Below are 13786 nucleotides of genomic sequence, written 5' to 3' on the forward strand. Positions count from 1 at the left end.
CACGTTTATATAGCGAGCCGCTTGCTCCAAGCAGACACCCGCTTGCAGCCGCACCTACTGGTGAACAGACGCTGCAGACTTCAGTGAGCCCTTAAACCGAATAAGTCAGAGTGGCCCCACCGAAGCTCCCTCTCTTTCTGCCGTGACCCAAGGCTCCACTCGGATTGGTTACCGCATCTCGCACATGGGTTGCTCACGTTGCCCAGAGTGCGCGAACGAGGACGCAAGAGTCGGGATTGAGTATAGCCATGCAACTGTAACTGCATACCCAGCGCAATGACTATACCCCATTGCACTCATTGGACTATGAAGAAATTAATGGTACTCTAAAATGTGTATATGAGAATTGAAGTTGGTTGTTGTTGTTGTTGTAGCGGCACTACTAAGCCCCGCCTTTTTCGGGTCAACGTTCAATCGTTTTCGTCAAGCTCAACTAAAGGGAGGCCCAGGAAACGAGCTGTTTCAATGGGTTCGGACCAGAGGGAGAGGGGTGTTAGCTGAGTCGGATTGAGCTGGCATGTGAAGAGGTGGTTGGTGTCGTGGGGGATTATCCACATGCCGGGCACTCATTGGGGATACTGGGGTCGAGTCTGGACAGGTAGCTGTTGAGGCGGCTACAGTATCCAGACNGTTTTCGTCAAGCTCAACTAAAGGGAGGCCCAGGAAACGAGCTGTTTCAATGGGTTCGGACCAGAGGGAGAGGGGTGTTAGCTGAGTCGGATTGAGCTGGCATGTGAAGAGGTGGTTGGTGTCGTGGGGGATTATCCACATGCCGGGCACTCATTGGGGATACTGGGGTCGAGTCTGGACAGGTAGCTGTTGAGGCGGCTACAGTATCCAGACCGTAATTGAGCCAGGGTAACGCGGGTCTCTCTTGGCAATTGAAGCTCCGTCTCTTCTACAGGTGGTGACTGGGCTCCTATTACGGCATTCATAGGTCGAGAGTCAAGGTAGGTGGTGACTGACTCTCTATGGATGTCGTTAATGGCTCGTATGTATGTCGTCGGGTCCAGTGGTTGGTCTACGTATTGCTGGACTGCGTCCGTTTACGTACGTGCCTGGGCGGAGGCTCCTCCTGAAGCAGAGGTCGGTTTGGGTGTTCGCTTCTGTGACGCCCCACCAGAAATTGCTTACAAAGCATTTTGTTGTGTTCCCTTACGGGGAGCACTTGGGCCTCGCTGTGTAGGTGGTGATCAGGCATCATGAGAAGGCACCCAGTCGCTGTCCGGAGTGCGGCGTTCTGACAAGTCTGTAGCTTCATCCACTGCGTCCAATTAGTCCCCGACGTCCAAACTGGCGCAGCATAGTTTAGAACCGGCCGGCCAACTGCCTTGTATGTTGCCAGCAACGTCTCTTTGTCTTTGTCCCAAGTGCTGCCGGCGAGCGATTTGAGGACCTTGTTGCGGCTCTGTACTTTACAACTGCGGTTGTGTGCGTGGAGTAGGAGAGCAGGCTAACGAAGGTGCCAATTTTCGGGTTGTTTACAGTCGGTATTGGTGAGCCATCGACGTGTATATCTAATTCTAGCCTGACCTCCTTCGTCCAGGAGGTGAAGAGCGTGCCGTTGATTTGGTCGGGGAGAGTGTTAGGCTCCTTGCAGTGAAGAAGCGAGAAAGGCTGGAGAGATAGTCGTTCACTTTTGAGCAGAGGTCATCAATTCCATTTCCGGACGCCAAAATCGAGCAATCCTCAGCGTATGAGATCAGGGAAACTCCCTCAGGTGGCTGAGGAAGCTTCGAGATGTAGAAGTTAAATAATTGTGGAACCCCTTGTTTAATTCTTCCTGGTTTCGAGGTTTGATCTCGGAAGATTACTGACGACTGTCGACCACTCATATAATTCGCCGACCATCGCTTCAGTCCCTGTGGGAGAGAGGAGGCCTCGATGTCTTGTAGCAGCGTGAAATGGCAGGCGGTGTCAAACGCCTTTGACAAGTCCAGCGCTACTAGGACCGTTTTCTCACAGGGGCGGTTTCGATTTAGGCCACGAGTTATTTGGGCGTTTATGGCGGTAAGTGCTGTTGTTGTGCTATGCAATTTACGGAATCCGTGCTGGTGCTTCGCTGGGGTCTGGTGGCAGGTGAAGTATGGGAGTAGTAGGGCCTCCAGTGTCTTCGCGACCGAGGAAAGGCGCGTTATCGGGCGATAAGAGTCCTTTGGTCGCGGGCTTCCCCGGTTTCAGCAGTCTGACCACTCTCCCTGATTTCCACACATCAGGAATGATGAGAGTGGCCATAGACAGATTGAGGACCTCCGTTAGGTAAGCTACTCCCTTAGGCCCCAAATGTTTTAGCATTAACATACAGATTCCGTCGGGTCCAATGGCTTTGGAGGCTTTCGCCTTCCCGATAGCCCTCTTCACTTCACAGCTGGTGAAAACAGTGGTGCACTGTTTTTTGGCAGCTTGTGCAGCCTCCTGGTCACTTGACGTTTGGCCCTATCTACCGAAGGATGCAGTGGGAATTGCCTACTGAAGTAGGTTGCGCATTTCTTCGGGTCCGACGAAGCGTTCGCCAGTATGTATGTTTGTGGGTGTGGGAAGGGCGGCGAAGCTGGTCTCGGTAACTTCCGCGAAGCCGTCCCAATCAGCTTTGTTAAAGTTGGTGTAGGTTCGGTGGTCCGCGGGAGCAAATTCGGTGGGCTTATTGATCGAGATGATTATGGGTAGATGGTCTGATGCTAGTGTTAGCATAGGTCGCCATAATATGCTATTGATCAGGCCAGCGCTAGCAATTGTGAGGTCTGGCGAGCTGCTGCAGCTACCCACAATCCTGGTGGGGGTGTCGTCGTTCATGGTGCAGAATGTCGAATCGTCTATCTGCTCAGCCAAAAGATTTCCCCTACGATCATTGGCCAGGCTTGAGTGCCAGAGATCGTGGTGCGCGTTGAAGTCACCTACTACCATTCGGTTTTCACCTCTGAGTAGCGCACCTATGTCAGGGTGATATCCTGCCGGGCAGCAGGTGACAGGGGGTATATAGACGTTACATATTTCGAGCTCGACATCGCCTGACCGGACAGCTATGCCCTGACATTCTAGGGTGGTGTCCCTCGGGTCGATGTCTTCTTCGATAAGCCGATACTGCACTGTGTGGTGAAGGATGAACGCTAGTCCGCCACCATTATCTCGTTCGCGATCTTTACGGAGCACATTGTAGGCGGCGCAACCCAACAGAGTTGAGTTGCTGTGCAACTTCGTTTCTTGGACCGCAGGTATCAATATGCCATGCCGACCCATAAAGACTACTATCTCCTCAATTTTACTCTGGAGTCCGTTGCAGTTGAGTTGTAGGAGTTTTACGGCAGCTAGAGCATGACTCCCCCAATGGAGTCCCCCAATTGATACATGGTAAACGGGTCACTTCTTGCGCTACCGCTTTATCAGCCTGCCCGCACATGTCACTCTCTCTCTCTCTCGCATAGCACGCATATGGAGTGCATGGTTGTCTTGATGTGCACCTATAAACCATACGGGCTCCTTGAGCTCGATACATAACACTCGCAACGATAATCCCTACTTCCTCTACTACTCTAACTCGTCCACAACTCTAAACCTGGTCTCCCGCTCCCCATCAGCTAACAATTGTTATTTAATAATAAGTTAAGAGTTTGAGGGAGTTAGAAAAATTTTGAAAACTGTTTCGTGAATTATTCGCACCGTGATGTAGACGGAATTTACTATTATTTTCCCTTCAGTTGGATTTTTTCTTAAAACACTTCCAGGTGGTACATATTTTTGATAATATAATGGAAGACTGTCCCTGACAAATATTATGGGTCGACTATGGATGGCAACGCAACCGCAGTTGGGCTGCCGATGGGCAACGCCAATGCAAGGTAAATTTATATCCCAGCCCATTAAGTTCGGCACGTTTTGCTATCACATTCTTAATAGTGAATCAAAAATGCTCCCAGAAGTTTTGTGTACGTGTGATTTTTCAAACCAAATAGTTTGCCTGCTTGCTCATATGTGAAAAGATTAGCTTGACTACTTACTCATATGCGAAAGATACCTCTCAAGAAAAAACAATAGATGGCACTCCAATCAAAAATTATTACATGTGTGTTAGTAACAGCATAAAATTTGCGTTTGTGTTGGAGTTTCGGTCACGCTGGTTTTGCTGGGATTATGAATAGCAACTATAGTGAAGTTCTATAAAGCTGTAGATAATAACATTTTGAAGAACCATCAACTTAAACTTGAGTGTGAATAAGCTGAAGAAACAGTTGAAAAAGTGATAAATTATCCCAATTCGCGGCAACCACAAAAATGCAGTTGCTAATAAAGCAACAAAGTTGTCTGCTTTCAGTTGCCAGTTGTCATCTGTAATACCATTTCAGCCACTGGCCACCCAACTGAAGTTCGGTTGCAATCCGTAATCGACCCATTAATAAGTTCACTTTAAAACAAACTTTTCTCAAAAATTCTGCTTGACGGATGTCACGATTCGGGTCCTGTATGTATGACAAAGTTTTATTTTTTTAATGAAGAACTTTTTTTTATCGGTATAGGGTGATTTGAAACTAGATGAACATAAAAACATGCTCTATGCGAGACTGCTCTTCACTCAGAAACGGCGGCACGGTTTTGATGAAATAGGGCACTCGGATCTTTCATAACTCTGACTAACATTTGGAATGTTTTTTAAGTTTTTGAAATTCAATTATGGGAATTTTAATGCCATGCGGGTTCACTAGTTATTACTATTATTATAACTAGAGTGCCAGTTACGGTCGAAATTCGACAGTTTTTCTAGTTTTAGAAGCCCTGGAGAGGTTTTCTAACTTAACACGTAGCAAAACTTATACGGTACAAATTAACTAACCGGAAAATCTTCTGCTAAAACGTAACCTTTCATATCGATAGTTCGATGAATTTCAAGAACACTAAAATTCGATAACTCATCAAAATTCGTTAACTCGACCAATTTCGATAACTGTGAAATTCGAGGGCTCGATAAATTTCGATAACTCAAAAATGTAAAAACTTTGGATGCCTTTATAAATTTTTACTTTTGACATCTCCACATTTTTCGAAAACTATCTAAACATTTGGATAACTCGTTACACTCTATTAAGACGATTAAATTTGATAAGCAGTGATAAATCGATAAGCTTATATAACGTTGAAATTTCGATAAATCGATATATTTTGAAAATTCCATAAACTTCGCTTCGTTGAACCAACCAATTTCAGTAGATCAATATTTATCGATAACTCTGTAAGTTGAAAGAACTCCATGCATTACTACATCTCTATAAATTTCGTTAAGTCTATAAATAATGATAATTCAATAAATATCGATAAATTGATACATTTCTTTAATGTATTATGGAACGAATTTCCGTCATCCCTTGTAAAATTTGGTTTGGAGGCAAACCGGTTTCGCCGTTGTGCCATCTTCAGTGTCATTTTTCGTTCTGCATAATTTTTGTTGGTTGCTCGTATTTATACTCCTTGTTAACTACCTCTTTCTTTTGTTAGGTACGTCTTTTTAGTTTTGCAGTGTTTGCGGTACTCAATAGGTAGATGAATTGTTTTGGCTCGTTTTTGACGGCAGGTAGAAGTCCGTGATTTTTACCCCCTTTGTTTTTGCAGTCGGTGTATTCCCTTCCATATCTGTCCTTAATATTTTCTTGTTGTCATTCTTCTTCTTGTACAGTAGTTTTAGAGGTTCAAACAGTACGTCCGATGCAGTATTTATTTGCTCATNCGATAACAATATCGATTATTTTATCGATAGCAATATCGATTATTTTATCGATAGCAATATCGATTATTATATCGATAAAAATGTCGAGTTTTATATCGATAACAATATCGATCTTCATACTCATCCTTTTCTTCATATTTATCTTTATTTTTGCATATTCCTCTTCACCTTTACCTTATAATAATAATAATAGTGTTAGTGTTTGGCCGAGCTTCTTCTCCGACTTGTGTCACCTTTACCTTAAAGTGTTTAAATTAACTTTGATCTTCGTTTTTGCCTGTACCTCTAGGCATCTTTATTTTTGTTTTTATTCTCAAACCGCTGAGAACCATTTCGATGTGCTTTATTCCCCTTGAATTTGACAATTTACTCCCAACCAACCAACTGCCGCGAAAGAAGTTTCACTTCATAAATTCAAGAAATGTTCTTACCCTTTCAGTAACCCTAATTCTTATGTATCTGTAATTGTCTCCATTTTCGTCTTTATCTTCACTTTTGCCTTCTTTTTTTTGACTTCATCGTTCATCGTCATTATTTCTTCATCTTCATATTTATCTTTATTTCAAAGCTTAATTTCAAATGTGAAGTGAAACAACATGGGAAACATGTCAAATTGAAGATGTTGCAGCAACATCTATACACAAATACGAAAATGTTTAAACGACGGTTTTGGCCGTAATTTTCAACCAATTGTGAAACCATAAAACTCTGCTCATCTACGGAAAAATGCCTCTCCAACGGTGTTCTTGGTTTTGAAATCGGTTCGATAGAATCGCCAAACGAACGGAGACAAAATTTATGTTAGCGTATTAATATAAAGATTGAAACTATTTTGAAATTAGAATTATAGTAATGGTAATGCTAGACGCACTTAATTACATATGTTATTAGCAGGGAACGGATTTTATGGATATTGCCTTTTTTCTGCTAAAGAGATAGAGTATATTCGATTAAGAATGCCCACGATTTAGATTTCCCTGATTCCATATATACACATTTGATGTTGCCTTTTTTGCCTTTTTTAAGATATTTGCCTTTTTTTGCCTTTTCTACCTATAAAAAAGTGATTATAGCTTTTACATTTTTTTTTTTAAGATTAAAAAACAAGGAATGAAACCGAAACCCAAACCGAAACCGTAACCGTTTAAAACCGTTTCGTTTTTCAAAACCGAAACCGAAACCGAACCGTTATCTTAACCTGAAAAGGAACGATACCGAAACCATTTCAATCACAGGTTTCAATCGGTTTCCAGAAATTTACAAAAATTAAAAAATCAAAATTTCTTTGAAATAAATGATTTATTTAACCAAAATCAGCAAGATTTTGCTAAAATTCTTGTTAAGTAGTAAATAAGTATGTCAAGGTAACTTTTCGCAAAAAGCTACTAAAATGGTGCCTAATAAATTAAATCTCGGATCTGGCATCGGTTATTTGGAAGAAGTCATTTTGATTTTCATTTTCACGTGTATAGTTGTAAAGGACACAGAAATGAAGGGGTTTCTTAATTATGTAGTAAATATATGACGAAAATAACAATTATATTTTAGTTTTCATACAGCTTTAGTTTTACAGCAAAAAGGAAACATTTAAGTGAATCTGGTGATGACGTTGTTGCTGTGTATCTGTGTAGTTTTCAGCGAAAACTGGTTTTCGTTTGACAGATTTTACATGGACGAAAACACAAGTTTTAGGTCGAAAACCAGTTTTAGCAACGAAAACATGTTTCCGATGTCGGTCAGAACATGGTATAAGTGACAAAAACAAGAACAACGTGAATCAGCTGTTTCTCGACTTGTGGGCACGAAATGTGGGTTTTTGCGTTTCCGTACTTCTGAACTTTGTTCCATTTTTGAAAGAAAATGTTTCTCTTATTCTCTAATTACCAAATCCGGTCCGGATTGTTAGGGAAAGAACCTAGTGTTGATATTATCAGTGAACTGTAATTTTCAATTTTCTTTCCTCAAGCTTTAAGACATTGTGATTTAAATAATATCAACAAAATTTCTGTGAAAAACCGAAACCGGAACGAAACCGAAACCAAAACCGAAATAAATTGTGAAGAACGAAACCAAAATCGAAACCGAAACACTTGGCAAAACCGAAACCCAAACCGGAACGTTATTTTGAATCGGTTTCATTCCTTATTAAAAAATATACACATGCCTATGCGGCTTATAGAAGCGCAGGGACCTCTTGCCAAATTGGTGTTGGAAAAATTCAAAGCCGTTTTCTCAGCTAACGTATGCTTGGAGACAATAAGGGGTGTGGATAAAATTGTAAAGGGCGAGGAAAACGCCCTTATTCCTGATAATATGAACGTTTCAAACGTTCCATATTTAAATTGGGCTCCACTTGTATCAAATTACGTCGAGCGCACATTTAGTACATTCAAGGTTTTTCTTCGCAAAAATCGCATGAAAATGCTGCCAGAAAACTTCAAAATGCATCTTGTGGTTCAACAACTATACAGATTAAAGTTTTATGAGTTAGAAACTCGAAAGGATAAAATAGTCAAAGATTCAAAGTACATACAAAATTTCGTTGAGATAGCTCAATTTTTGCTAGAGTTATCGTGTACACGGACGGACGGACAGACGGACAGACGGACGGACAGACAGACATGGCTTAATCGATTTCTTTTTTCATCCTGATCATTTATGTATACATTTGTCTATATCTATCTCGATTCGTTTTGGCTGTTACAAACAACCGTTATGTGAACAAAATTAATATACCCTTGTGCACNTGAAACTACACCATTTCCAGTTGGATTTTGGAAGGCGTCAATTGGATTTTAAAATAGTCAATTGTATTTTAGAAAGCGTAAATTGGATTTTAGAATAGTCAACTGGATTTTAGAAAGGGCCATATGGATTTTAGAATAGTCAACTGGATTTTAGAAACGATCAATTGGATTTTAGAATAGTCTACTGGATTTTAGAAAGAGTCAATTGGATTTGAGAATAGTCAATTGGATTTGAGAAAGTGTAAATTGGATTTTAGAAAGCGTCAATTGGATTTTTTAATGATTCATACACTATGCTATGCATATGATTATGTAGTTTCAAATATTGCTGAAGTATCAGGTTATAACTACTTTTTATTAAGTTTTAACAATATAATATATATTAAAGTTGAACAACAGGTTACATTTAGGAATATACGATCTCTATGAAGTACAAAAGAAAGCGGATAATGAAGACGTGAGCGGAATATTAAAATTATGTAGAATAATGTATATAAAAAGAAAATAGGTGCACAGGAGTGAAATGTAATGTAATAGTAAATAAGTAATGTAAATTGGAAGAGCAACACAATAGTATATGTAACAAAATTCCATGTTTTACATACTTGGAAGAAATAAAATGCCATTTAAAAGAATTTTATTCACCAACTCTCATATCTCGTTTGGCAATTGCATCCGCATAGAAAGTAGTACTGTTTGCTTAAAAGTGAATATTTTAGAAAAATTTGCATTGACAAATACCGCAAATAAGAAAAAACTGGCTACTTCAAAATTTTTGTAGAAAATTCTAAAATTCACTTTACATTTTCTAAAATCCAATTTACGTTTTCTAAAATCCAATTAACGTTTTCTTAGATCCAGTTAACTATTCTAAAATCCAATTTACGCTTTCTAAAATCCAGTTGAGTATTCTAAAAACCAATTTACGCTTTCTGAAATCCAGTTGACTATTCTAAAATCCAATTGACTCTTTCTAACATCCAATTGACTCTTTCTAAAATCCAACTGGAAATGGTGTAGTTCATAGCCTTTCTCTGTTTACTTGTAATATAAACATTTCTAAAATAAAAGTATTTTTCTTCGTATTTTCTGTCGTTTTTAGTGCCTTATTTTGCTTTTTTTTTGCAATATCTAATGCCTTTTCCTGCCTTTTTCGCTATTTTGTTTTGCCTTTTTTGCATTACCTAGTGCATTTTCCTGCCTTTTTCGCTATTTTATTTTGCCTTTTCCAGCCTATTTCGTTATTTTATTTTGCCTTTTTGATAGGTTTTTAGGTCCTAAAAGTCCGTTCCCTGGTTATTAGCAACAAGCGAGCCTTTAGCGAGAGTTTTTCTTGCATTTTATTCGCATCCGGAATCATTTGTGGCTATTTGATCAGCTGGGTATCCTTACAGTCATATGACTGTGACAAAAAATATGAACGGAAAACAGCAAACAAATCAAAAAATAACAAATTTCGTAGAAAATGCTGTAGAAGTTTTAAAAAACAGCAGGTGCACGCGCTAAACTTTGTTGACGATTTTCGCTACTTCGGCTTGTGGAAATCGTCAGATTATATACTATCCGTTATCCTTGAGCTGTTTGCTACATAATAAAAAGATTTAACCGCGCTCGATAATGTCAAGGTAACGTTTTTTTGCAAGTTTGCGACCCTACCAATCCCCTGCGTCCCGCTCAAATCGTCGGGTTATTGAAATGCAAATTTTCAGCATGTTATTAACCCACCATTCCACCCAATCTGAGGCGCTCGAGTAAATCCATCTATACATTTTTTATTTATTTTTCTGATGGCTTAGATTCGGTAGAGGTACTCAACAGGCTGCAGGGTATCCCCTATATGTTAATCTGACGCACTCGAGTAAATCCCCAAATCCCCTCTTGGGTCCCCTACTATTAATAACACACAAGAACTTGCTTTCGATATGGAGAACAAATTTCTGACTGAAAAGTTAACTTTGAGCTGTTGTGCGCGGCAACTGGTAGTTAGGAACCCAATGTTTATACACGAGATTTGGTCCTTGCCTCTGCTGATATATATTTTTTATCTTAAATAAATGCCAACTTTCGAAAAATGAGTTTTGAGCATCGCTTTCTTTGAGTCGGCCCCATTGTGCAACGTCGCAAAAGGGAACACAAAAATGAATTTACTTTTAATAAGTTACGAGTACTTTTGTATGTGCGAGCGCTAATTACAAAGAACTACACCGAGAAAATAAGAAGGTTAGTTTCGACAACTAAATATATGTAGTTAGTTTCTAAATTCTGACAATACTTGGGGAACTTGCTTTTTCTTTCTGGCTCCTGCGCATATCCTCAAGTTACGTCACCTGTTACGACGAGATTAAACTGTCTGGGCATGGCTTGCTTTTATTTTTAATAATAATAATAATAGATTGGTGCTTACACATATGTTAGTGTTTGGCCGAGCTTCCCATCCGATTTGTGGCGTGCGCCTTGATGTTGTCACACAAAGAGGAGGGACCCACAGTTTTACGCCGACGCCGAACGGCGATTGTATTTTAATGAGAAGCTGTTTTCAAGGCAGAAATACACTCGGAGGTTTGCCATTGCCTGCCGAGGGGCGACCGCTGTTAAGAAAAACCCTTTTTTCTAATTTTTTTTTGCGATGTTGCTTTGTCCCGGGCTTGAACCCAGGACCTGCGGAGTGGAAGCGCACACTGCTTACCACTACACCAAAGCGGGCGCCAATTTTATTTTTACAAGCTTTTATTTAACTTGTTCTGTGTGTATGTATGCATGCTGTGTTTGTTAGGGGCAAATATTGCAATCAATTTTTGACCAACTTCCCGATGAGCTAGAGGCTTGAAACTTCACAGTTGGGTCAGAACCCGATGAACATGCAATACGAAAGATGAGTTAAGCCGATAGGTGACGCAGTTAGTTGGAAACTTGCTTTAAAAATATTTGTTTTTACAACTAACTTATTGCATCGTTTGAGCAATTTTTAAATGATGGGGCATCCACTGCGCACATAGCTTTATACCGGCCAAATGTTCATGTGATATCGTATGTATGGTACACTGAGAAAAGAGTTTAGTTAAGTCAACTAAATAAATATGTTTTTCTCAACTCATGATTTGGTTATAGCTACAATATTATTTGGTTATAGTTATCAAATCATGTGTTGAAGGAGCGTGAATGCCACATAACGATCTCCCATTATTGTCCTGCGCACAGCGTTGATGTTTTCTGGCATACAAACTGATATTGGACGACCTTTTCGATGTACATCAGCGAGACGACCACGCTTGAGTGCATTTTACCAATTACAAGCATTGGCCTTGATGGTGTTTTATGACCAAAAATATCGAAAGTTGTAAACAATTGAGGGATTCACAAAGGTGCCGTAAGTGTCGTATTGTTGTATGTCGTAAGCTTTAAAAGCTTAAATAAATGCTTAGAGAACTTGAAACGACAACCAACTATTATTTAACGCTGCAAAAATTCATAAAATGACTTGATGGTACTTTACCAACCCCTTTAATATAGTTTTCAGGCGTTTAAAATTTACGACATACAACAATACGACACTTACGACAACGTTGTGAATACCCCAAATCAGCCAACGAAAAGGTTTTTTTTTTAAATATTAATTTTGTGTCTACTTTGAGCCTTGAAGTAACCAAACAAAACAAAGAGCGCCAGTACTGCAAAACGGTCTGAGCACGTTAATGTTAAAAGATTTTTAATTTTAGGATTCAAAGTTCACATCGACACAAGTGGCATTCGTGTTGGGGATTCTAAAGGATTTTTAGTGACCCTCTTACAAGTTGTTCTTATTTCATGTCAATTGTGATTGTAAATTCTAAACTGCATTTTTTAACGTTCTTCTCGTTTAAATCTCTAGCTTTTGATCCAACAAATGTCGCAATGATAGATGACAAAATAAAGTTCAAGTGTATGCCGTTTTTGCCAAAGTTTAAAGCCATTTGTCAATACATCGAGTATTGTGATGAGAGTTTGCAAACATCGTCTGCCAACAACAATAGCAGCAGTAATTCAATTAATGTTACTGCTCTCCCGAATTCAAGTCTTCTGGATAACACGGATCCAAAAATTAACGAAGCCAGTGCCAAGGCTATAACAATGGCAAAGCAAATAATTTATGAAGCTGCACAGCAAGAGGAACAATTACAAAAGGAACAACAGCAAAAACAACAACAACAAGACCAATTGAAAACTCAACCGTCACAGACTGAGCATCAGCCACAGCAAAAACATCCACTCTCGGACCAAAATGATAAACATCAGAACACAAATGCTTATAATACTAATACTATCACTGGGAACGACAACTCAAATGCCGTCGCCACAAATATATTTGCTTGGCATAAATTGCTAGCACCTCCGCCGAAACAAATGGTGGTCATTGATCGTATGCATTCAGGCGCTCGTCGTTTTGTGGTTTTGGACTTCGGTTCGCCTATATTGCTATCGGATTTGGTTATACCCGCTTGCGATGAGCTAGCCTCACTTCACATAGATATATGGTGCTTTGATGAGGAGGCCGATAGTGTACGCCTGGTAGTCGCATCTGACATCAGTACTAAAACTTTAGTCCTTAGCGATCTTCAACCGCCTCCAATTTGTCGCTATATGAAAATTACTATAATAGGACGCATCGGTATGTCGGCTACAAAATGCAAAATTCCAATTGGTTCGTTTTACGGACATGCCGTGGTATTGGAACAGGATGGTTATGGTGATTCCCTGCTGCGTTTTATGAAACAACCACCACAAAATATACAAGCGCAGATTAAGGCGCTTATGTCACTGTATGAAGATGTACATTGTCGATATAGTTTAGCTAGTTGTAAGCTAATAGAGTTGCTCACACCAATTTTAAATTGCGAAATGTCAAACGTTGCACATATGCAAGCGTTCATACACAAACAACGGGAAGAGGATGCGAATACAGTGGATAACAGTAAAGTTGTAACTATTTATGAGGTGATTTAAATTTTTTTTGTTTTAAAAGCTTCGTTGGTAAAAATTTGTAAATTTTAGGAATGCATTTTATTGCAACATCAAATTAATGTTATACGCAATGTGATTGGTCGTTTGGAGAATTCTTTGCTACCCCTAAATTTAAATTATGCCTCTACAGCAGGTCCTGCAGGTTCATTTGGGGATGCTAGTCTAAAAAATGTGTTGCAACTTGCATCACGTGACAAATTGCGAGTTTTGGGTCAAAGTTTAGTGGAAATTTTATTGCATTTCTCCATAGAGTATGGCATAAAGGTACTTAAATTTTCCGTCACTATATAATAGCAAAGTCCATTAAAAGATGTACGCATTCTCTGTT

The 13786-nt window shown here is 39.7% G+C and overlaps 1 protein-coding gene across 4 annotated transcripts in view; it reads left to right on the top strand.

Moving 5' to 3' along the window:
- Bruce (BIR repeat containing ubiquitin-conjugating enzyme) overlaps positions 1-13786 on the top strand; it is a 136084-nt gene that overhangs the window by 67304 nt on the left and 54994 nt on the right. For all 4 annotated transcript variants that reach the window (XM_017605756.1, XM_017605764.1, XM_017605770.1 and 1 more), the window contains 2 exons: positions 12329-13431; positions 13489-13722. In XM_017605756.1, the coding sequence (XP_017461245.1) occupies positions 12329-13431; positions 13489-13722 (1337 nt within the window). The remainder of the gene's footprint in view (positions 1-12328; positions 13432-13488; positions 13723-13786) is intronic.

This window comes from Rhagoletis zephyria, unplaced genomic scaffold, assembly GCF_001687245.7.
Source record: "Rhagoletis zephyria isolate East Lansing unplaced genomic scaffold, Rhagoletis_zephyria_1.1 Rzeph_scaffold_00156, whole genome shotgun sequence".
Lineage (NCBI taxonomy): Eukaryota > Metazoa > Arthropoda > Insecta > Diptera > Tephritidae > Rhagoletis > Rhagoletis zephyria.